Raw genomic sequence first — 25076 nt, 5'->3', positions numbered from 1 at the left:
ATGTGGATGTTCACCCACGAATAACATGACTGTCATTTTAGAAGTACAATTGAAGAATCTATTTTTAAAATACAAAATTAAACTGTAATTCTGATGTTTAAAAAATAGAATAATTTTTTATTTTAGGTAGCAGTGATGGTTCTGAACTAAGTGAGGAGACCTCATGGCCTGCTTTTGAAAGGTAAGAATTGTTCGTTTGAACTGCTTCACGTTTAGTTAGTCTTTCTTAAAAGATGTGATCATATGCATTTTAACAGATAATATTTGTTACATATCCATAAGGGACTATTTATAAGCTTCCACCTGGTGGCAGAAATTAAAGTTGATATTTAAGTCTTAGCTAATAAATACGTGTTTATTTGGTGACTTGATACGTACTTGAACTTTAGTGCTTTTAAAATTATAAATTTAAAATCATAATAACCAGTCATAGTCAACTTACCTACTTATGTGTTTAAAATTATTTCTTTAAATTCTGGTTCATTTAAGAAATTTTAAGGCATTAAGTAGCATAGTCTACTTCATTCTCTGCTACCTTGTCAAGGGCAAAAAGACTCAGTGTTAAATTATACTATAAGTAAAGCAGCTTGAAGTTTGAATTTAAATTGACATTACCTCGGAGTATGTACAGAGTGCACAGATTTCTACTGAACTCCTGTAAGGCATGTTCCCTTCTCCTTTCTTTATTGCTTTAAGCTTTAAAAGTTGCCATCTGCCTACAGCATATATGCTAATATTGATCTTCGAATGTAAGATCTCCTTAAAAATGTAGCCAAACAGTGCAAATAATTTATTTACTAAACATCCATTAGGACTTTTATATTGTCTTTGACCATTTCAGTTCTTCCATTTTTATATTTACACGATGCTTGACTTCTGACAAAATAATTGCTCCCTTTCGTATATAAACCGAGCAGCCTAAGTTTCTAAGCAGCTTTGAGGGCCATATTGAAATTGATGGCGTTGAAAATAGTTATCTAACTCCGTATCAGTCACTTTTTTAGTAGAAAACAATTTTATTGACTATCCGTAAATGATACTGGAATTGGTTAATTTCATGCTGTTTAATTGAAATATTATATTCTTATTTTTCTCTTACGTGATTAAGATTTTATTTGCAGACCCAGCATTTCAAAGTACTCTTGAGCCTTTCTACCGTATCTGTGTTCCTAAGTCTTATTGTTTTTGAGGGGCCTTCACAACTTGTTTTTGCATTCTATTTCTCTTCCAACTTTTGCATTCAGTCTCTTTATTAGGGTTTGCCTGAAACGAGAAAAACATAAGTTGCCTCTGGCATGCTGTCTGTACAAGTGACTTTAGTTCTTTCCCTCCAGGAAGAGCATCATATGTTGATTTTAGAGTGTATTGTAATTGTTAGATAAAAAACATTGATTGAAAAAAATCATTTCTCAGTTTGCACCAGGATGGTGTTGTATTCAGTAATCTGTTCTCATCCCAGCAGGTTACTTTTGAAGAAAAGTATTTAACGGTGTCACCTTCACATCTCAAAACAATATATTTCTTCTATGACAGATGTTTTGCTTTGCAGACATTTGAGGCTAAAAAAAAAAGTCTGTACTTGTGCCAAGTTTAAATCTGTGGCTTTTGGAATTTTGAGAGCAAATTAATGCTTCCCGGCAATATTCAGACATGGAATAATAAACAGTAAATAAAGAGCTAGGATTTTTTAAATACTTCTTGTAGAGAGTGAATTCGAAAATAGTTTTCTGAATGTTGAACATATCACTCTCTGTCCTTATTTCCTACAGAGAGATCAAATATGTTGCTGTTTAAGTTGCTAAAATAATGCTTTTTGTTTTAAATCACATTTTTAAATCACATTTATCAACAGTGCAACCGTTGGCTTTTCCCAGGCAAAGAAGTGTTGGTGATTCTGTGTGTGTGTGTGTGTGTGTGTGTGTTTATTTCCTTCATTAAGTATTACATGCCATTTTGGATAAATATTATCTCAAACCATTTTTGTCATTTATTGGCTTTACCATTTATTTCAGTTGATGTAGAAATAAAATAATGCCTTTTTACTCAGCTTGTCTCTTTTATTAGTTTTTTGGATTTAACGTAAAGGATAGAGAGGAAAATAGAGATGTTCAGGCCACATTAATTTTAAGTTTAGAGCCCACATTGCTTTTAGGTGTCTTCATAGGGACATATCATAAAAATGAGTTATTTATATAGATCCAGATACCATTTTTAAACTGGAGTCCAAGAACTGGAATAGAAACAAAAGCATTTTTGAAGTATTTTCCAGGTTTTGATAGTGCTGGTTATAAATAACTCTTTAATTATCTTAGCAGATTTGTGAAAGCAAATGTATATAAAATGTATGGTATATACTAAGACCTGTATTTCTAGAGTCAGTAGTAGAAGAAAACATCTTTTTTTAAATCTGTGCTGCATGCTTAAAAAAAGAGGAGCAACCACATACTGTCCTTTGTAGGATTTAGAAAACTGTATTACAGGAAGAAGTTGTTACATTGTTCTAGGTATTGTTGTGAATAAATGCATATGTAATATATACGATTTATAATGGAATCCAACAGGAACAGATTATACCATTCTCTCGGCCCGGTGACACGAGTGGCACGAAATGGCTATCGAAGCCACATGAAGGCCAGCAGGTACAATCCCCCTGCATTCAGGGGTCACAGAACTCCCCTCTGGTGTTGGTGATTGGCTAAATGGGTGTGATCTCACAGTATCTCTGTTCTTTCTCAATTAATTGGCTTAAAAACTAAAAAAATACCCACAAAAGCTTTCTTTCCAAGATTTAATCTAGAGATAAATTTGAACTTTTCTTTCTGATCCACTGAGCTGATTGCAAAATTAATTCCAACTTGGTGGCCTTATAACAGCTGCTGCTTCTTGGATAAGCATTATTCAAAGGCTACTGTCACAGTATTTACTTGGCCAGTAAGTCTCCAGTTCATCTTTGTTAAGAATTTTCCATATATACTGCGGGCTCTGAATTTCGATAAGTCTCAGTAAATAGTATTTGTGCTTTTAAACTCATTTTGTTCAGTGGTTTATTAGTTAAACCAGGTCTCTTCCTGTACCATATTAGCTGCAGAAGGAAATGAGACTGTTAGATTGACATGGGGCTGGAGGTTACTGGTAATGGGTAATCAGCCACTTCATAATACAACAAATAAAATAGCCAACTTCAGAAGTAAGCTTTCTATCAGTTTGGTGTCTAATCTCTCTGTGTATTCCTCCCTGAATATAAATAGCAGTAGCGTGAAATTTCTAGTGGTCTCTAGGTTTTTAAGTCGCTTTGAAGACACCTAAATAATCATGACAGGATAACCTGGCAATCTTCAGTTTTCTTCCCTGTTGTAGGAATTCTGCAGATCATGTCAGATCCCCAGAGAATGACAGATTTTTATTAGTATGTATGTTTTAATTGACTTGTAGAAGTTACTATTGTTTTATTAAATATAGGACCTTAAGGCAGTTGGGGAAAGATATTCAAATGTTTAGTTATTTTGTGGTGGTTTTCTTAAGATCAGTGAAAAGGAAATCTTGAGTTTTGGAATTATTCCTTTCTTGGAGAGCTGTTAGGCTATAATCAAACACTTAGGCATTGAGAGCATTTAAATGTCATTACAACTTAACTGCAGTACACTCGTTTTTTAAATATGTTGTTATTGCCTATACCGCTTCTCTCACCTGCTTTAGAATTAAATTAAGCATGGGTTTTCTTTTTCCTTTCTTTATTTTTTGAACTTCTGCTCTTTCTGTTTTGAATTTTACATGCCTGAATACTTTTTACCAAAAAGAATCCTCACCTTTCCTACCAGGACTTAAAGTTTCTAATGGGAAAAAATGTTTACAGCAGTGATGCAAATGTGGCAGGTTAAGAAGAAGAAAAAGTCTTAAATCCTTAATTTAATCTTCACTAAAGTGAATCGCTCTATTCTTTCTAAATCACATTTGTTCAAATATGTAATAAAGTGTGTGTTTTTTAACCATCTGCTGACTTTAATAACTTCCTGATTAAACTTTTGTGACAGCTTATAAATTTTAGATCAGTAAGCCTTTATAATTGTGTCTAATGCCAAGTACAGTAACAACGTTTTAAAATTAAGAGTAATTATGTTGCAGTTAAGTACCTTCTTTGTAACTGCTGTACACAAAAGGTCTCACATATTCTTTTTTTCATTCCATTATTATAGTTCTGCAGAATCAGAGGATTTGGCAGTGCATTTATATCCAGGAGCTGTTACTATTCAAGGTGTTCTCAGGAGAAAAACTTTGTTAAAAGAAGGCAAAAAGCCTACGGTAAGATCTTGATGTATTATATTTTAACACATCTCTAAAAATAAGCAAACATAGAGGGCCCTAAAAAATACGAAAACAATGAAATAAAACCAGATGTATAGTACATTTGAAATAATTGGAAATGCGCATTTGCCTCATCGGGTTTCTTAATTTAGACTTGTTAGATCATACGTTGAGGGTGCTCCCGTACTCCTCTCCGTCCCTTAATACAGTTCTTAGACAAAACCACTTCTCGGAGAACCTTGAAAGTATATGCTGTTATGAAATATTTTAGTAATAAGTTTAGGAAAGATAAAGAATAGAGAGTAACAACCCCCAGATGTGGAATGCAGCTAGTTTTGTTTTGTTAGTCCTAAATTGTTTATTTAAATCTCTGTAATGCAGTTTCGTTTTCCTTCATGAAACCCAGGTAGTAAAATGTCCTCCAAACCTTTGTTCTGTTTTTTTTTTAAACGATAAAAGTTTAGTGGCACAGAGCCTTTTGTAGATAACTTAGAAGCTGCTTCTTTCCCAGGAGCAGCAAGTAGTTTGACTGCTAACGAAAGAAGACTTTTTTTTTTCTTTTCTCAAATAACAGTATAATTTATCTGTTTTGGAATAAACCTTCAGTGTGTATCCAGACTTAACACTTTTGAAGATATGAGAGCTTCTTCAAATGTAAAAGTGGTTTACATCCTAGCAGTCTGATTTTGCTGCTTATGTCACAGTAAACCTCAGGCACACATAGTCGAGAAGCTACACGAGGCCAGCTAGGAAAAACTAGGAGGAGTGTGTCAGCTGGGGCATTATGACGCTGTTGTGTGCTAGATGCTGGAAATAGAGCAGCAAACAAGATGAGGCCACGCGCCTGCCTTGTGCAAGTGACATTCCAACGAGACAGATAGAAAGTAAGCCCTTGAAATAAGGGGATGCGATGGCAAGTGAGAGGATGAGGAGAGGCTGAATGCGCAGGCGAGCCAGCCACGTGAGGATCCCGAGTTCAGGCAGCGAGAAGGCCCATGGCCCTGAGGCACAGCAAGTGGAGGAAACGAAGTCAGAGAGGACAGTCGGGGTTGCTTGATGGGGTATTAGGTGCAATGTATGAGAGAGAGAAAATGGGATGAAGGTGGTGTCAGGGTTGGGGGCCAGTAAGTCTTGGCTAAGTTCACTTAACTATGCGTTTTAAGTATAGAAGTGGAGACATCAGTTTGTCTCTATAAAGTACAGTTCAGAAGTTCTGCCGGAGATGGTGGCCAGAGATGGAGATTTGAGTGCTGTTAGCATACAGACGGTGTTTGACGTATGGGACCAGGTGAGACTGATTATCTGTGAAGAAAGTATGGCTGGGGAGGAAAAGAGGGCTGAGGATAGAGTTCTATAGCACATCTGGGTCTGCTCTGAGAAGCATAGAGGAAAACAAAGGAACTGTTACCAGAGAAGCGTAGAGGTTACAGTATTTCAAGAAGAAAGGAATGGCTAGCCATGCCGGATGTTGCTAAGGGGTTGAGTGTGGTGAAGAATAGAGGCTTTGGAATGTGTCAGGGATCAAGGACCTTGACAACAGCAGCCTAACTGAAAGCAAGCTGAGGAGAAAATGGGCAAGAGAGAAGTAGAGTCAGAGATTAGAGCCTTGCAAGAAGGTATGCTGTAAACAGGAGCAAAGAAATTGGGTGCTCTCTATTACGACAGAGGACGGGCAGTGGAGGGATTTTCAGTGATGGGAGTGCTGTGAAGCCTCATTTGTGTAATGATGGGAGAGGGAGAGAAATCAAGACAGTGGAGAGAGGAGTAAATTACAGAAGCAGATTTCTTGAGGGAATGAGATAGTAGGATCTAGAGCATGAAAGGAGGGTCGAGTTTCTCCTTTGATAGAAGCAGCATTAGCTCTTCTGTTGCAGCAGGAAGAAAGGCTGAGTAGGTGGGTCAGCAAACAGATACTTGGTCTGGGAAGATGAGGAAGTCCTCGCCAGATTTCACCTATTTTTCTCTGGGAAGTGTGCAGTGCTCTTATAAGGGGATGGAGGACTAGGATTTTTAAGAAAAGGAATGAAATGGCTGTCTCCAGAGAGGAAGAGTATAATGACTTGATGGGGTAAAAATGAACTACTATTGATTCCTTTATGAGATTGCTGGTTCTGATTTTACCAGTTGGCACAGTTTGATCCCTCCAGCAATATTCAGTTATTATAATGTGCCAAGTAATCAGACTGTTATATTTAAATAAGGCTGGCTTTCTATCAGGAGAGAGGGACAGTGAGATTCAAGGATTTGGAAGGGAATGGATATAGTGCTGGACCCTGTGGTATTGGCTAAAAATGAAGAAAGGAGAAGGAGGCTACAGGATGGGGAGGCAGCGGCAAGGCTCGATAATGTTGAAAAGTGGTATGATTTTTGATGAAACCAATAGTTAATCTGAATAAAAGTAGTAGTGCAGTCTTTTTGGTGGAACTGACAGGAATGTGGGAGGTAAAGATTTCAGAGGTGATTCAACTCGAGGCTAAGGTGGCTGGAGTGGAGCTAGAAGTCATCAGCACTAAGAAAGCAAAGAAACTGAGAAGCCGGTGGTAATATGTTTCTGTGTTTGTCTTTCCAGGTGGCATCGTGGACAAAGTATTGGGCAGCTTTGTGTGGGACACAACTTTTTTACTATGCTGCCAAATCTCTAAAAGCTACAGAAAGAAAGCATGTAAGTATTCCTCCTCTAAACTGCTAGCAGAGTCTCAGTACCTCTTCGTGGTTGTAAGAAAGTCGTCCTAATGGGATGCGGCCATTTGGATTTTTTCCATATTCTAATCCTGAAGTTCTTACGTCTATTCCTTGTGTGAGTGTTGTGGTAGAATTACTTTTATTTAGTAAAACCATTCCAGGAAAGGTCTTGGAATAACTTCCCTATTTAGAGGTTTCTTTTTTTGAATGCTACTTTTCCATCAAAAGGTCAAAAGTGCACATTACCACTGTCTGTCTTGGCATCAAAATCTTCCCAGGCCTGGGTTTCTTATTCAGAAAACAGTTGAAAACTATTGCTTTGGAGTCTCAGTTCATAATCTGTAAAATGTGAGAAATTGGGACCGTCATCTAAAGATCTTTCCACCTCAGTCTCACACGGAGTGGTTTTGCTCAACAGTGAAGATGAGTAATTGTTACTCTCCTTATTATAGTCCACTCTCTTGTGTTGCAAATTACTTAGAAGAAGCCTCTCAATGCACTTTTTCTCCAAATGTAGAGCCTTCCTATAAATCTTTTTTGCATGCTGTTTTGTTTTTATATGCCAGTGATCCAGTCTTTGAAAGGAAGAAATTTTCCATGTTGCGTTAATAAAATCCCCTTGAGAAGAATTTTATTTCTAAGTCATGTATTTTGGAGTGAAATTAAGTGGTTTACCATATGAGGAAAGGTAATCCACTAAAAAAATCGAGTCCTTTTACTGTGTATAAATTATCTAGTGACATTGCATAATTCAGAGAAGCTCTTCTCTATTCTTACAGTTCTAGTTCTTTATAATCAAACCAGAAGGGTGCATTTTCAGTTTAAATGAATGCTGTAAGTGCCCTAAGATGGTATCACCTTCCTTCCTTCCTTCCTTGCCACACCCACATCTATCATTGTCCTGAATTTCACATTGATCATAGCCTTCCTCTTCTTCAGAGTTTACCATATATGTTTCCTTAAACAACACATGGCTTCATTTGTGGACTGTACCTGAATGGAATCGTATGAATTCTCAAGTTCTGTCTTGTCTTGGTGTGTGTGTGTGTGTGTGTTTTGAAAGGGAGAGCGTAGGGGAAGGGGCCAAGGGAGGGTTCCGGGGGGAGGAGCAATTCTTCAACAGGCTCCATGCCCAGGGTTGAGGAGCCTGATGTGGGGCTCAGTCCCACAACTCTGAAATCATGATCTGAGCTGAAATCAAGAAGTCAGACACTTAACAACTGAGCCACCCAAGCACCCCTGAAGTTCTGGCTTTTTGGCCCACTAATATTTTACAGTTGTTTAGATACAGTCCGCACATTGAGGTAAAGGACTGTTTTTTGTAGTCTGGTTAAAGTGACTAATGCTCACACAATCCATAGAGTTACACAGACTAGTTCCAGCAAACATTTTGCAGAGTAATTGCCTGATGAATACTGCTATCCTCAAAGGGAGGAAAAAAGGTTGCTATAACGAAATTAAATCCTTTGTCTTCAGATATAGTTAACTTTTCACATAGCCACTTTGAGATGCTTGGCTCGATTTCACTTAGTTGACGATTATTTAAAAAAAGTAGCTATTCAAAATTAAATGTTTTTTATTTTTTCCTAACTTATTAGAAAGAAGCCAAATGAAATTAGAGCATAGTGGTTTGTGAGGAAATCAAATGAATGCCAAGGAAATGGACTATATTCCTAATCTTTTTAAATTAAAACTATTTGGGGAAAACAAATTACAAGAACAACATAGAGGGTAGAGCGACAGGCTCCTGTTTATATTATAGAATCAGATTTAGAAGAGATGTGGCATAGAACTAGAAGCAATGAAGGAAAAAAGTACTAAAATCATTTTCAAACAAAATACAAATTGAAAGAAAATAATGGCTATATATAAGCAACAGATAAAGGATTAAAATGTATTCTATAAACAGAGCACCACCTGTGTAGTGTTCTTGCAGTTTAACCTGAATCTAATCATGAAGAAACAATCAAATCCAGATTGTGGGACATTGTACAAGACAACTGGCTTGGATTCTTAAGACCAAAATTTGGTGGATGGAGGGGCGTGAGGGGAACAGGAGGACTCTTACAGATTAAAAGAGACTGAAGAGTCTGAAAGGTAAATGCAATGTGTACTCTGGTTGAATCCTGGACATAATGTCTTTTTTTTTTTTTTTAAACTACAAAGGTCATAATTGGGACAACTGAAAAAATTTTAATATGGACTTTATAAAAAATGGTATGTCTGTTAAATTTCTTAGATACGTATATTATAGTTATATAGAAATACATTCTTATGCTATACATGTTGAAATATTTAAGACTCAGTTTTATGATGTCTGCAGTTCAAAAAGATCAAGCAAATGCACAAAATGTAGATTTGTGGGTAACCACTGTGGCATTCTTTCAACTTTGTAGTTTCAGCCTTTGAAATTAAAAGTCAGAGAGAAAAAAATCACTAATGAAAATATACCTGTTTGTATAAGTCTATAAATGCAGAAGGGGGAACTCCAGAAGCCCACAAACCCATAAGTTTTATACTTTTTTTTGCCTATGAGGAACAGAATAGGCTTGGCAGTGTGGACTAACTGGGGAGATCAAAGGGCGACTCTTATGATGTCTGTATTTTTAGATGGGCCTTTTTTTTTTTTTTTTAAAGATTTTATGTTTTTGAGAGAAAGAGCACAAGCAGGGGTGGTGTGGGGAGGGGCAGAGGGAGAGGGAGCAGCAGAGTCCCCTGACATAGGGCTCGATCATGACCTGAGCTGAAGGCAGACGCTTAACCAACTGAGCCACCCAGGAGCCCCTTGTTGGATGTCTTAAAATGAAAACATTCACCCTTTGGATGTCTTAAAATGAAAACATTGACTATAAAAATACCCTTTAATGGAAGTTAATTCATTATTAAAAAAAAAAAAATTGTAGGTATGTTAGAACCCATTACTGTGTGGTGGAGAGGAAATAAATTCTGTTTAACTTTTTAAAGACCAAGACTGCACCTGAAAAGAAATCTGTAACAAAACTAAAGACATTCAACAGCTCCATGAGAATAAAACAGACATTAGAAAAGGGGAAAGAGGAGATAAGCCTTGGCCATGGTATAGGGAAACATAGACTGTTGTCCATGGTTTTCAGAAATTTAAATTGGTATTGCTTTTGTGGTGGGCAGTCCTAGTCCATATTTAACTTAATAACAACCAGCGGTTCCTTTTCTGAGAATCTGTCCTGTGGAAATCCTTGAACAAGTGCACAAAGATACCCATCGAAGAATATTTCTGTAGTGTTTACAATAGACATCTATAAAGACTCAAAATACTTAACCAATAAGGAAGTACCGATAAGTGAAAACCAGAAATCAGAGTACAAATATGCCCCCATTAGTACAGTGGACCCTTGAACAACTAGGCTGGAGGCACCTACCCCATCTCCCTTCCACACCTGTGCATTTGAAAATCTGTCTATAACTTGGAGCTCCCCAAAAACTTAACTGCCAGTAGCCTGCTATTGATCAAAAGCTTTACCAATAACATAAATGGTTGACACATTTCATGTATTATATGATGTGTTCCTACAATAAAGTAAGCTAGAAAAACTGTTAAGAAAATCATAAGAGGGGCGCCTGGGTGGTTCAGTGGGTTAGGCCTCTGCGTTCAGCTCGGATCATGATCCCGGGGTCCTGGGATCAAGCCCTGCATCGGGCTCTCTCCTCAGCGGGGAGCCTGCTTCCCCCTCACTCTCTGTGTGCTGCTCTGCCTACTTGTGATCTCGCTCTCTGTCAAAGAAATAAATAAAATCTTTAAAAAAAAAAAAAAAGATCAGGGGCGCCTGGGTGGCTCAGTGGGTTAAAGCCTCTGCCTTCGGCTCATGTCATGATCCCAGGGTCCTGGGATCAAGCCCCACATCGGGCTCTCTGCTCTGCAGGGAGCCTGCTTCCTCCTCTCTCTCTCTCTCTGCCTGCCTCTCTGCCTACTTGTGATCTCTGTCTGTCAAATAAATAAATAAAATCTTTAAAAAAAAAAAGATCATAAGAAAAAATATACTAATATACTTACTGTAATGTATTTATCCAAAAAATCCACATTTTAAGTAGACCTGCATAGTTCAAACCCATGTAGTTCAAAGGTCAGCTATATTTGAAAACCAGCAGAATCAAAAAAGTCTTTGGTGTAAATGCATACAGAAAGGTCAAGCATTTGTTTTCGTGATTTTTCTGTGTGGATAACCAATTTTCCTGGCATCATTTATCGAACAATTCATTCTTCCTTCCTCAGTCTGCAGAGTCCACTCTTGTCACATGAATTTTCATCTATTGACTTCCAGTGCCCTATTTGTGTGTCCCTGTCCTGTAGCCCGTGACCTCAATTACTGTAGCTTTATGAGCCTTAATGTGTATCAGTGCAGGTCCTCAGCATGTTGGCTATTTCTGCTCCTTTGCTCTTGTATATAAATTTTAGAATCAGCTTCTCAAGTTCTGGAAAACCCTACTCAAATTTTTATTGAGATGACACTGAATCTGTATAAGTCAGTTTAGGGAGAATTGGCATCTTTACAAGTCAGACCATCTTCTTCATCTCATGGTATTTCTTCATTGGTTTATGTCTTCTTGGATGGATGCCTTTTATCAGTTTTACTTCTCCTGTATAGCTTTTGTCACGTGTATTGCTAGGTACCTCTCTTAGAAGTGACTTTTCTATTTCTCATGTATAGAATTACAGTTGAGGGACACCTGCGTGGCTCAGCTGCTTAAGCGTCTGCCCTTGGCTCAGGTCATGATCCCAGGGTGCTGAGATTGAGTCTCACATCGGCTCTCTGCTCAGCGGGGAGCCTGCTTCCCCCTCTGCTTGCTGCTCCCCCAATCGAGCTTTCTTTCTCTGTCTGACAAATCAGTCAGTCTTTAGAATTACGCTTGATGTTCATACTGATCTCTTCCAAGTGTCCTGGTTGTACTTTCTCTTTCTCTCTGACCAGCCAGTTAATCAGTCTGTCTGTCTTTAGAATTACGCTTGATGTTCATACTGATCTCTTCCAAGTGTCCTTGCTCATTATTCTTAACTCATTTGGTAGATACGAGTGGATTTTCTTTGTCAGTATTATCATCTGTGAGTAATGGCATTTTACTTCTTTACACTTACACCTTTTATTTCCTTTTTGTTATCCTGTTAAGCTGACTAGGTCTTCAAATTCTCCGTTGGATAGAAGTAGCAATGATGGGTATCCTTACCTTGATACTGATTTTGAAATGTTTTTAGCATTTTACCTTTGAGTGTGTGTGTTGCAGGGTTTTGGTTTGGGGATTTCTTTCTTTCTTTCTTTCTTTCTTTCTTTCTTTCTTTCTTTCTTTCTGTCTTTCTTTCTTTCTTTCTTTTTGGTCTTTTCCTGCTTTACTTTGGTTTGGTTTTTGTGTAAGTTTTTGTTTGCTTGGTGGATACTCTTTATTGAATTACTCTTTCTATACTTTCTATTCCTAGTCTGTTGCAAATACACATTATATTTTTGCAAAAGCTTGTTGGGTAAACTGAGTTGAATGTATTTTTTTTCCTTTTTAATCTGTTAATAATGGTGATTTAGTTCAATAATTTTTCTGAGGTTAGTTTTTCTAAAGTTGAACTCATCTTGCTTTCTCGAAATAAACCCAATTTAGTTGCCTTAGTTGATTTCTAACATTAAACCAACCTCACATTCCTCAGATAAATCCAAATTGGTCATCATATACCAGTTATTTTGTTTTTTTTTAAAGATTTATTTATTTATTTTAGAGAGTAAGAGAGAGAGCATGAACAGGAGGGGCAGAGGGAGAGAGAGAATCTCAAGCAGACTCCATGCTGAGCATGGGACCCAACGTGGGGCTCCATTTCACAACCATGAGATCATGACCTGAACGGAAGCTAAGAGTCAGACACTCAACTGAGACTGTACTACCCAGACGCCCCATTAGGTTTTTTATACACCAATATTTTACTTAATATTTTTTCATTTATGGTCATGAATGAGATTAACCTAATTTTCTGTTCTTTACTAATAGCTCTTTTTTCCATTATATTTATTTCAAGTATAGAAAAGTAACAAGCATACTAAGAATACCTTTTTTAAGAAATAAAGTAAGAATATATTATTAAGAATTGTCTGGGGCGCCTGGGTGGCTCAGTGGGTTAAAGCCGCTGCCTTCAGCTCAGGTCATGATCCTGGGGTCCTGGGATCGAGCCCCGCATCCGGCTCTCTGCTCAGCAGGGCGCCTGCTTCCCTTCCTCTCTCTCTCTCTGCCTGCCTCTCTGCCTACTTGTGATCTCTGTTTGTCAAATAAATAAATAAAATCTTAAAAAAAAAAAAAAAAAGAATTGTCTGGGTCACCAGGGTAACTCAGTCTTGATCCTCAGGGTCATGAGTTCAAGCCCTGTGTTGGGCTCCAGGCTGGGCTTGGAGCCTACTTTAAAAAAAATTTTTTTTTGTCTGATAGTACTGCTGGCTTAGTAAATCATCAGGTTTCAGATAATAGCCCTATTACATTGTATACTTTAAAGTTATGCTATGTTAATTATATCAATAAAGCTGGGTAAAAAGAAGATAACAGTGTAGTAAGGAACAGAAAAAAAACCACAGAGATGAATTTATTAGACCCAGCGACAGATCATGTTTTTTTGGGACTTGAGACTCAGATAGTTAGGTTTGGATGAAGAGTTGAAGCTAGGAAGGATCTGAAGAGTAGTAGACTATCTAAAGGGGGCGTGCCTACATGGAATTTAGTAGTAAGTAAAAAGACTGTGAGCAGACTCGACCAACATGAAGTCACAAATCTTACCTCTCGCGGGAGAAACTGAAAATGTGCTTATCCTTAATTTTCACTTAGGATGCGCCCTAAATTTGGTGTTTCCATTAATGATCTTTTTATCTCTCAGTTCAAATCAACATCAAATAAGAACGTATCTGTGGTAGGATGGATGGTAATGATGGCTGATGACCCAGAACACCCAGATCTCTTCTTGCTGACTGACTCTGAGAAAGGTGAATCATTAGAATATCTAGTGTTTAAGGTACTGCAAGGATATAACATTCAGTTGGTCCAAACATAGTTTAAGTGGAATACTTGACCGGGAGTGTGTTTATGTGGTTTGGTCTTTGGGGAAATAATCCTGTCACGTAATGTGTAATAATAATATCAATATTTTTGGTATCAGTATCTATGATAAGCATATTTTCTTTGCTGTGTGGGCATAAGTTTGCAATTAAAAGCCCGAGTAATCCTTAGGGAGCTCAGAACCAGGCAGAGAAGGGGGGAAGGAGGGAACTGGGGAATCGGTTACCTTAAAATCTCAGACATTTGCTGTATATATAGGTAGTACCCCTTCATCTGTACCCTGAAATAAACTGTTTTTCTTAACTTCTGAATGTGGCAGAGGTTTTCCTCTGATTTTGTTCCATTATTTTTAATTAAGTTAATTGGTTATATAACTCCTATCACTTTCCAAATAAGTAGAGTTAATAATTAATACTTTGGTTACAATGTAGGGAGAGACTTATGAATGGAATTATTGACTATTGACCAGAGGAGTTTTTTAAGTGGATCAGAGAAGTTGGAGGGTGGGATGTGTAGAATCACACCATGTGCATCTCTAAGTGGAGGCCGCAGGCGGCCGTCAGAATGCATCCCGATGTGATTGCTGCTCTTCCTTCATAACAACTGCCAGCTGTTGATAAGCACCTCAAAGGAAGCCAGACAGGAAACGCATTCATATCTGCCCAGAATCTTCCACTGCAGCAACTCACCACTGAAATAATACTGACTATGCACCTATAATTTGACCTCTATTCAGAATGTATTTTGTATCAACAGATAACTCTGCTTTTAGAATATTGAAGCATTTTAAGTGAAAACTTAAGCAAATATGTTGTATATGGAAAAAAATAATAGTAGCAGAATGTCTCATTTTGATATGTAATAGATTGACTTACGGAGCAAGAACTCCCTATTCAGCATTCTGATTTCAAAGTCCCTGCTCCACCCCCAAATCTCAGAGGCATTACTCATAAAATTACATTTTAAGGAGATCATTTTCATTGGGCTTAGTTAACAAATTCTTTCTTTCGGTTTCCCTAGTGTGGCTTGATAAAAGTATTTCCAAGTAGCCAAGGTTTTTGTGCCATCTGTACTAACAGTCTTTCAGAGCAGGGGTGATAAAGTAGATAAATGGCAGCCGTGGGCAGCTTTATTGGAGGTACGCCTTCAGTTCAAGTCGGTCTCATGTCCACGTCTGAGCTCAGCAAGTAAAACAGTATTATTTAACATTAAACATTTGGTGAAGAAACTCTTGCTTCTGAAAGTGAAAAAGTTCTCGGAGTGTTCTAGTCTCAAAGGAAAGCTCCATCATGCCTAAAGGAAGGTCAGGCTCTTGGACCATTGAATGTAGTAAAAAAGGAGGGAGTAGAAAAAGGGAATAAAGCTCAGCTTAGGGCAGCCTTCAGTACGTGAATCCTTTCTTTTTTCAGTTTATCACCTCAATACACACAACTGTATAAGATACATTTATTATGTGTCAGTCTTGAATTAGTCAACGCAAGGTCTAATATGCATAGCATGGATGAATTTCTGATTTTCTCAAAAAGGAAAGTGACTCTTCAGATTTTCCCAGAAATCTGATAATTTCGGCAAATGTAACTAACACCTAAAAGCATAGTTGATGTTAGCTAATTAATCCTTAATCACATTATATACCTCTGTTCAAGTGTTAAACTTGTTAAAGCGCTTTGCCTGTAAAAATTTAATAACATATTCTGTACTCTCAGTCCCACATACAAATCTAGAGGAGCCAAACAGTTCTTTTATTGGGTATACTTTACTGCAAAGAACATTTAAGGAGACAAACATGGCTCTCTTCAAATTCATAACAGCAAAACGGTGACTTTCTGAATAACTGACAGCATGTGGACATAGCATAGAGAACTCTTCTTTTTATTTGTATTAGAAAATGAGGTGCTAGAGACCGAGAATTCTGAAAACGGAGAATTCTAGTCGTGTTTTATTTTCTCTTTGATATCAGGCTGAATTATTATATGTCAGGATCCTTAAAATTTTATCATTTTTCCCTTGTTTCTAATAACTGTAGGAAACTCGTACAAGTTTCAAGCCGGCAACAGAATGAACGCGATGCTGTGGTTCAAGCATCTGAGCGCGGCTTGCCAGAGCGACAAGCAGCAGGTGGGAGGCGGCTCCCGGGCCTCAGGGCGCTCATCCCTGGGAGCTCTGTGTAAGAGAGTTCCAGGGGAGTCAGCAGCCTAACTTGATGCATGAGGCGGGGAACTGATACGGTTTTTATTCTTTTTCTTACTGACAGCAGTCAGCAAGGTATGAAGTCCACGTTTTAGTGAGGAGATAGTAAAATAATGAAAAAACAATTTCAAATGCTAAAACTATATAGAGAACAATATAAACTAGATAAGGAAAACAGAATTATGTGATACAGAGGGATAAGAGTAGACATAACTTAAATAAATAAGGGTGAGCAGCAGAGATCTGCCTGAAGACATTGACGTGAGTGACAAGAAGGAACAGCCTTGTGAAGATCAGGGGAGCAGTCGCCTGGTGGGGGGCACAGAGGGTTCAAAGCTCCTGAGGCTGGAAGGAGCCGAAGGTGTTCAAAAGCGGCAAATGTAGCCCATGTCAGTAGAATATAGTGAGAGGCAAGAAAAAATAGAGCCCCAGGGAGGTAAGACTTAGATGGCACTTTGATAAAAATTGTTCTGATTCATCTTTATTAATAACTTGATACGGCTTCCTGTGGTGGCAGCAAAACCCACAACCCTTTGGATGTGTTTGTTTTTATTTCACCAAAACAAAGATGGTCTAATTCAGACACTTTTCAGCTACAGAGGAGAAATGAAGCCATGATGTTGTTTTCCCCAAACCCTCTTGCAGATCTAAAGTTGAGCCATGAATTGGTAGAAAAGATGTGAAGTAAACATAACTACAGTTACGGAAGTACATGTAGACCTTTTGTAGGCCAGTTTTTAGTTGGATATATTTGAAGACCATTGACTTCAGGTACTGAAATTCAAGTGTACAATTAAGTGTTATCCGTGGCTGATTTTGATACTATAATACACGACATAAGTTTATATCATCTGTTAAAAGTTTTTTCACCCTGTACTGTCAGGACCAAAGTTGTACCCCTTTTTTGATAAAAGAAGAAGCTAAGTCTCAGAAATGCTGAATGACATACTCAGGGTCAGACAATCAAATATCTTTATCTTTTAGGTCCATTCTTTTTAAATATTATTTAGAATAGGCTCTGTTCTCTTAGAATTTTTATTTCATATATATATACACATACATACATACTTATGAAAGACTGCTAGCAGCATTGGTATCATTTTTAGTACCCTCCATTAAGGACATGAAATGCCATAGAACAAAGTCTGCTTTTTTGCCTTTGTCAAGTTAGGGTCTGCGACAGAATGAAAGAAACAGACTTTCTTTTGCCTAGACTGAGCTTATGTGCAACTCAGCTTACACTTAAAGTATTAGTATTAAGTACACTTAAAGTGTGCTTAAAGTATTAAGTGTCATTTTTTTTTAAATCTCAGATTTCAAGATTAATCTAGAGACCAACATAAAGGTTCAGTTTTCTTCAACTATATTAGCAGATCTTCCAGCTGAACAAGTATAAGTGGGTTTTTTTTATTTGTCCGTGTACTTGGGAGAACCAGAGTAGTAACAAATATATAAATAGAAGCTGTGAAATATGAAAATTTTTGGTAGAAGACTCTGATTCACTCAAGTACAATACCTTAAGTCACATTCAAGGAACTTAGGAGGAAATGAACTTACACTCTATTTAAACATGGGTTTCTTACAACCAGACTGAGAATTTATACTTTAAGTACTTGAGCATTTGTATTGCACTTGATTTATGATTCAGTTATGATTGTGTTATTACAGAAGGTGACACGTATAAAAGATTCCCCCCTTTTTTCCTTGAATATCCTAGATTTTCAGAAAAAGATTACTGAAGTGATAGCTATTGAGCTGTTTTAAAGGACAGAGAAATGACCACTGAAGTGGGAGTCTCTCTCCCACTAAAGGTTTAGAAAACAGTAAGAGTTAAGAGTGTTTTTAACATGGTAAAACCCTCTTTTTAGTCCTTGACTAGAGGACTCATGAGCTGATTTTCAAAAAACAAAAGATATACTCATATTTCAAAGATTCATTGTGGGATTTCTCTTCACTACAATGCGGACTTCATGTCTTACTGTTGGTTTCTATAAGGAATCGAATTAAACCTGGTCCAGTCTGTAAGCCTCACACTGTAACCTGGTGATTTTTCAGTGTCACCAAGTGTCAGATCAGAATTTATCTAGCGATGAGTTTTACTCTTTCACACTTAATTTCATGATGATTTCACAAAGAAATTTTTAGTAATGTTCATTATAAAATTATCCATGCTGGATTTTAAAATGTGCATGTAGGAATTCCTGGTAATACAGATAATGAGAAAACAGATGATACGTACCTTTGTCAGAGTGTCACCCTGACGAGAGCCATGCTGCTTCTCTTGTTCGTTTGCTCACTCAGTGGACATCTGCTGAGTGCCCTGTGGTAGACAAGAAAGATACTGTCTCCACCCTTTCTTCCGTTCCAATTTCAGTTTTCTGGAAAGAGAGTATTAACTCAGTGATTTTCTCAAAAATGTCTAGCATATTTTATTCATTATTCATAAATGATTGCAGTACCTTCTGTCAAATTCCTTTTCTAAGAAAGTTATCTGGGATTAAAATAATGAAGAAAGATAAGAAATAGTACTTTGAAAAGCACCTTTTAGATACTATCAGTTTTGTACTGCTTCTCTTTTTAAGGTTCCTACAAACTTGATGACTTTTGAGTAAAAGCCTAAGAAAGAAGCGAGGTGAACTATTGCCCCTAAGTGAGAGCAAGTTGCTGATGAAAGCGCCAGCTCTAAGCCAGCTCTGCGCCTGGAGGAGCCCAGAGGCTGCGTCTCAGCCTTTGGAGTTCTGAACCAAAAAAGCACTAATTTCAGGGAATGAAGTGAGATATTCCCAGAGAACAAATTGGAGTTCTAAAACAAACTGCCATGGACCACGCTTCTTTTCTCTGAACTGACCTGCGGAAACCACTGCCTTAAAAGAATGAAAGGAAAACCAACATGAAACACCAAATAGTGTGTGTGAATCTTCTGGCGGTGCTGTGCTTGGAATAGATCGTAGCTAATTTGCATTTCTTTTAACTTTGTACTAATTTTGGAGGGGGGAATCGCCTTTTTTTTAGATACACTTTAAAAAGGAAAAACATTTCTTATCGGTTGTATGAGGGGCTGGTGTTGAACGGAGGTATGAAGATGCTCTGCCTGAGTGGAGTGGGGTGCTCCCAGCCGCCTGACCTGGGATTGGGGGGCGCTCTCCACTCCCAGTCGTCTGCGGCCTCCCTGGCTCTCCCATTGGCTAGAGTTTCAGAATTAGACATGTTCATAATATGAGTTGTCGGGGTTCGTTTGGGATTGAGGGCGGGGGTTGTTTGGGATGAGGGGAGGTTTTGTTTTTTTTTAAACACTAAACTTTGGAAATTTAGTACTGTATGGGGAACATCATTTCCTACTGGAGGCATCAAGGCTGAATGTTCCTAGTCCAGACACTTTTCACGTGGGCTCCAGAAAACATGGTTGTTTTTAACTGGGTTTAAAATTTAGCCTTCTGTATGAATTCATTGTTGGACTACAAATCTGCTTAGGAAAGAACCATAATCCCAGTCTAAACTTTCTGGGATTTTACAGTAATCACATTTTTTTCAAGTTAATTGAATTATCCCTTCTACCAGTCACTGGTGATTTTTGTCGTCAAGACGATATACTGATCTTTCATCAGGATATTTTCTTTTACAGTGTTTAATGTACACAATGCCAGTTTTTTTTTTTTTTATTACTCATGTTCATTGTTTTTGTTAAATATGAGATTCAGGATCACATTTGTTTAGAAGAGCTTCCACATATGTATTTGTATATGTATTTTATTATAAGGCACACAAAATAATTTTAAAAGGGAAGAAGGTGAAAGATTGAGATTCTGGGAATCTTAAGTATCAAAACTTTCCTTCCTATATGTAACTTTCCTTTATTACAAAACCCTTTTCTAAAAACATACTATAGGTCCCAGCCATGAAACCGTATTTTGTCAGTGGTTGACCAAGCTGTTTTGGGAGAGCTCTTCCATGCAACAGTGCATTTAATTTCCAGAATAAATGTTGAATTGCAGAAAGAAAGAAAAAAGTTTCAAGGTGAACTGCCTTCGAGTTTTAACAAAAAATGGCATTTGAATAAAGGCCACACGTTAGAGGTTAGAAACTCATGGGACATCCTGTAGTTTAGCAGTAGCCCAGAATAAGAAATGCTTTTTGACTGATCTCTTCCAATAAACTGTAATACTTTGGGCCTCACATAAAATTTCTCACATTTGCATTCTTAAAGAATTTCATACTTTTTTTTTTAAATAATCTTGAGGCCATAAAGCTTAAATATTAAGTAGAAAATATTGCCCACAGAATAATTAGCTAAGGGTCTATCCAGAGGAAATTAGAAGAGCTTTTGGAAAGGATGTTAAGAGTTCAGATATTTTTCTCATATAGCACAGTTAGAAATTACCATTATTTCAGGTTTTGTGGACAGTGACATGGGCTGGAGAGGGCAGAATGTTGCCTATGCTAAGTGATTATTCAGTTAATGATCTCCCAAGCTTAACCCACGTTGGGTACATAGACACCACCTGCATCGCCAGCAGTATTACTATATAGACCTTGCACATCTTTCTTTCATTTTACATTTTTTAAATTCCTTAATTTGTGTATTTTCTCTTCAGAAATAAGTGTTTTTAACAGTGTATGTGCTTTTTAAAAATACTGTGGATAAGAACCCTGTGGATTTTTTATGATTGTTTTGTTTGTCATAAATAAGCTACTAGATACATTTAACCATATTTGGTTTAACCATATTTGAGGAGATTTGCAACTGGAAGTCAGAGCCTGACATCACACCATGCCAAAGAGAGAGCTAAACTGGAAGGTGTGTTTGATGTTTCAGCTCTAACATTAAGGGATACGTGCACAGGGAAAGAATAGTGTTCAGATTTGGTGAATAGTCCTCGTATAGAATTGTGGCCTCTGACTGAGCAAAACTCTTTTAACTGTGCCGTAAAAGTAGACATTGTTCTTCTCTCTTCAAATCTGTCTATTCAAAAGATTAGATAGTGCTTTTGAAGATTATTTTAGCATTTGAAACAAATGGAAACCAGTGAGCAATGTGAATTGAAATAGCTTAGGTGAATTTTCGATCTATAATTCACCAAATGACATAATTCAAGCAAAGAAAATAGGTCACCAAAATATGTTAAATATTTAGGTAGTTTATTAGTAGGAAGATGAAATGTTTTCCCTCTTTTAAGCTTATGCTTAATAAATTAGTAAATTAGTGACTCAAAAGCTTGAAATTTCTATCATATTAAGCTCATTTGTTTCTCTCCTAGCCAAGAACAACTCGTTAGAAATTCCATTATAATTTGAATTTAAGCTAATTTATGAAAAGCATAAATATTGGCATACAGTCTGGTATAGTAGTATATAATACTAACCAAAATACAGTTTGAGGCACATCTCATTTTTTTCCACAGTTTATCTGACCTTGAAAGCTTATTTTTCACACAGAAGTAACCTCAGTTTTTAAGATACAACTATAAAAGGAACTATTAAAACTATACAACTATACAAACTATAGTTATATAGTTTACACAACTATAAAAACAATAATGACCTTCAGAGTACTAGTTTTGGTTTCATGCCCCCTCTGTGTTTGGACTTCGCTTTATTTTTTTCAGAGGTATTATTTTTACTATAATCTCCAGACTATAAGCTTTGAAAGAGAACTGATCAAACACACCTTCTATAGCATTTTCTTCACTGTGTAAATACTATTTGTATAAATATAGCAAAAAGGGATCCAAACAATATATATTTTTTTTCCTCCCTGGGTATGTGCTCCAAGGACAATTATTTTTCTGTGTAGAAAACGCCATACGACTGTCGCACTACCTTTTGTGCGGACTGTCTCAGTATTGGGTCTTTCCATATGTCAAGAGTTAGGGTATTCTTCGCTCCCAAGTTTTTGTAAGTGGCTTGATTTCTCTTCTAGATGACTTCTAGAAGAGCCCAAGGAGCACTGCTGATATAGCAGGGAGCACTGCTGATATAGCAGGGAATGGTTGCTGACTATGGTGTACACAGCCCACGGATTAGTGGAACTGTGGACCCTGGGATTACTAGAATTTACCTGACCCCCTGAGTTGAGCAGTCTTCCAAGCTTAAACCTGTGAGCTGTACACCTTTCCTACTGAAAACACCTTCCTAAAACTATACAGCATTAATTGGAAATCCATAATAATAATAGTAGACTTCATCCATTAACTTTTTAAAAAAGAAGAATATATCCACTATTGATTTCCTTTTTGTTTTCTGAGGTACATTCTTTCCACCCATTCTTAAACCACCATATTACCTTCTTCTGCCAACAAGGGGGAGCAGTGTTGCTTCACAGAGATAATCTCTAATAAAAGAACTCCTCTGCTTCAGAGGCTTTTGAAATCCTTGGATCCCTTTTTGAAAGTGAAGATGAGCTTGCCCGGCCCCGGCAGAGCGGTGGCACTGCTGTTGCACGAGCAGACGACACAGAGCACATGGTGAGGCTTGCCTGACCTTTTTGGTGACCTTCTAGGGCTTGCTTTCATTTTCTCTCTCCTTTTATACTACTTTTTCAAACATAGTAAATTTATGGTTTTACAGCCAGATTGGTATTCTGTTTTTTCTAAGCTTTAAGATACAAACATTGTTATTTAATCACGTTGATGAGCATTATTTTCAACGTGAAGTCAACCTTTTCAAAATGATCCTAAGTCCTTTTTGGTCTTGCTCCCCTAAAAATGGCTTGTAATTAAAGTGACTTTTTTTTTTCCCATTTAGAGGATTCTGATGAAAGATCTATACATGCAAATTCTTAAAAAGTTGTTGAAAGCAATTTCATTTACACCAGTATCTCAAGCTGTAGTGTGGGGAAAATTTGGTCAGTGCCTTAACAATTTGAAGACCAATTTTAGGGCATCGAGTATGACGATAATCATTTGCCCTCTAAACTCCTTTTATTTCAGGAGTGTGTGCTATCCCTCTCTCCACCAGCTTACTCTTTGTCCCGGCAAGTGTAAGAGAGTCTGTAGAGATGCCTCTGGGTCATTGCCACAGCCCTCCTAGGTCATGAGTCTTTTCAGACAAGCTCCCTCCCTGCTCCTCTCCTGATGAAAACCCCACCAAATCAACCTTTAGATGAGCACTTTTAAGAACGGCTTTGAAGCGCGTCCATCCAGCTGAGTTTGTTTTTATGTTGTGTTGGTGGTAGTGGTGGTTTTGAGCATCGATTTAATTAAGGCCTTTTAGAAAATCCCTAAAAGAATACATTACAGCCAGAAAGATTTGTTTGGGATCTTATTAAAGCTACTGAAGTCTTGTCATGAGATACAACCAAAAATGAAGTTGAGATTGGTTCATTCTTAAATTTAAATAAGACTCAGAACAAACAGGCAGTCACTTAACCGACCAGATACTGTTTCTTTAGACATACTATGGCAGGAACATGAAAACAATTCCAATATATAAATTTAAAGGGAAGCTAAGAGACTACACTAGCTTTCTTAGTCAAAACAAAACTTGGAAGCATTTTGCTTCTCTGAGACTCTTAAAAGATCTGAAGCTACTGTCCAACTGAGTCAAAATGATATTTTCACATTTTTTAAGGGCCAGTATGTTCTGGAGTAGGGAAGTAGACATAGTCTTTAAAGCCAAATCAAGGGTTGACTGATCCTTGAGGGTTAGTAGTAGTAGTTAAATTTTGCTTCTAGGATTTGGCCTGTGAAGTGGTGATGGAATTAAAGGAATGGAATGTAAGAGTGCTTTGAAAGGATTGAAGTTTTTTTTAATAGACCAGCTGAAAATTTCATAAATATTACATGTGCTTTAGATATCAGTTAACAAATATTCCATTTCCTCTAAAGATACTATCTCCTATTAGGACTATTCACAAATACAGTCCAATAATCATTGACTTGTCAGGCCTAACACAGTAGCTGCTTATAAGTCACCAGACTCTCAAGAGTTTCAACATCTTAATTGTTGACAAATGTACTGTTTTTACAACCCACTGAAGAGTGTATGTGTGGGGAGGGGGTGGGGAACTCATTCACAGTGTAATCTAAAGGAGATAAACATCTGTGGGGGTAAATATCCGATGAGGATGATGATATACAGGAAAACACAAGCCATTTTTATTCTTTATCCCAGTTAACTTGAGGTACTCTAATGATGAAGCACTCGATCGCACTATGACCTCCCTGAGTGATGTGCAGCTTGGTTCCTCTCTCACTTTTTGTTTCTCCTTAATATGCAAATGTGAGTGTGAGATCTTCAGTGTGTTTGCATAAGCTAACTTAAAATGAATTTAAGTACAGTTTTCTGAAATATTTCTATTGAAATAAATTACTTAAAAATACAGATTGTGTGGGGGTGATTTGTTGCCGTATTTACATTTCTATCATTAACTTCTAAAGTGCATTTTATCATTAAGTTTTAAATAAGTGCTCTAACTTGATCTTTTTCTCATTCTAAACTAGTTGGCAAGGGTTTTCTTGGTACAGAAAGCTGCCATCTGGGTACACTTGAGTTGTTCTTCCCTGTCCTGGAATGAGGATGCGCTCTGGCGTGCTGACGGATGGGGTCTGGAGGAGTAGGGACCACAGGTCCGGTACTTCCAACTTCATCTTCCCACTCCCAGGTATATGATGTGGTAGGAGCGGTCCCCAAAGGGGCCTTCTTTGCTAATACATACCGTATTTCATGGTTTCTCAGAAGTACAGAAATAGCTCTCTGGAGTCTCCTCCCATAAGGCTGAGGTGTTGGCTATGCCCTAAGAATTTCTCATGAGCTTGCCTCTAAGATCTAGTTTTCAACAGTTTCCTCACCTATCTAATGGCCTTTGAAAATTTTCAGTGTCCCTGAATTGGAACCAAAAGAGAATGACAATCCTC

General features: G+C 37.5%; 1 protein-coding gene across 3 annotated transcripts in view; it reads left to right on the top strand.

Annotated features, from left to right (window-relative positions):
* RALGPS2 (Ral GEF with PH domain and SH3 binding motif 2) overlaps nt 1-20444 on the top strand; it is a 157004-nt gene extending 136560 nt beyond the window's left edge. For 2 of the 3 annotated variants that reach the window (XM_047703964.1, XM_047703961.1), the window contains 7 exons: nt 127-181; nt 2562-2639; nt 4194-4299; nt 6872-6964; nt 13856-13961; nt 16061-16152; nt 18807-20444. In XM_047703964.1, coding sequence (XP_047559920.1) covers nt 127-181; nt 2562-2639; nt 4194-4299; nt 6872-6964; nt 13856-13961; nt 16061-16152; nt 18807-18836 — 560 coding nt within the window. In that variant the 3' untranslated portion in view covers nt 18837-20444. The remainder of the gene's footprint in view (nt 1-126; nt 182-2561; nt 2640-4193; nt 4300-6871; nt 6965-13855; nt 13962-16060; nt 16153-18806) is intronic. The other variant, XM_047703963.1, reaches the window with a different exon arrangement.
* Nucleotides 20445-25076: the final 4632 nt, after the last annotated feature.

Source organism: Lutra lutra, chromosome 15, assembly GCF_902655055.1.
Source record: "Lutra lutra chromosome 15, mLutLut1.2, whole genome shotgun sequence".
Lineage (NCBI taxonomy): Eukaryota > Metazoa > Chordata > Mammalia > Carnivora > Mustelidae > Lutra > Lutra lutra.
This window is presented reverse-complemented; position numbering and strand designations above follow the sequence as displayed.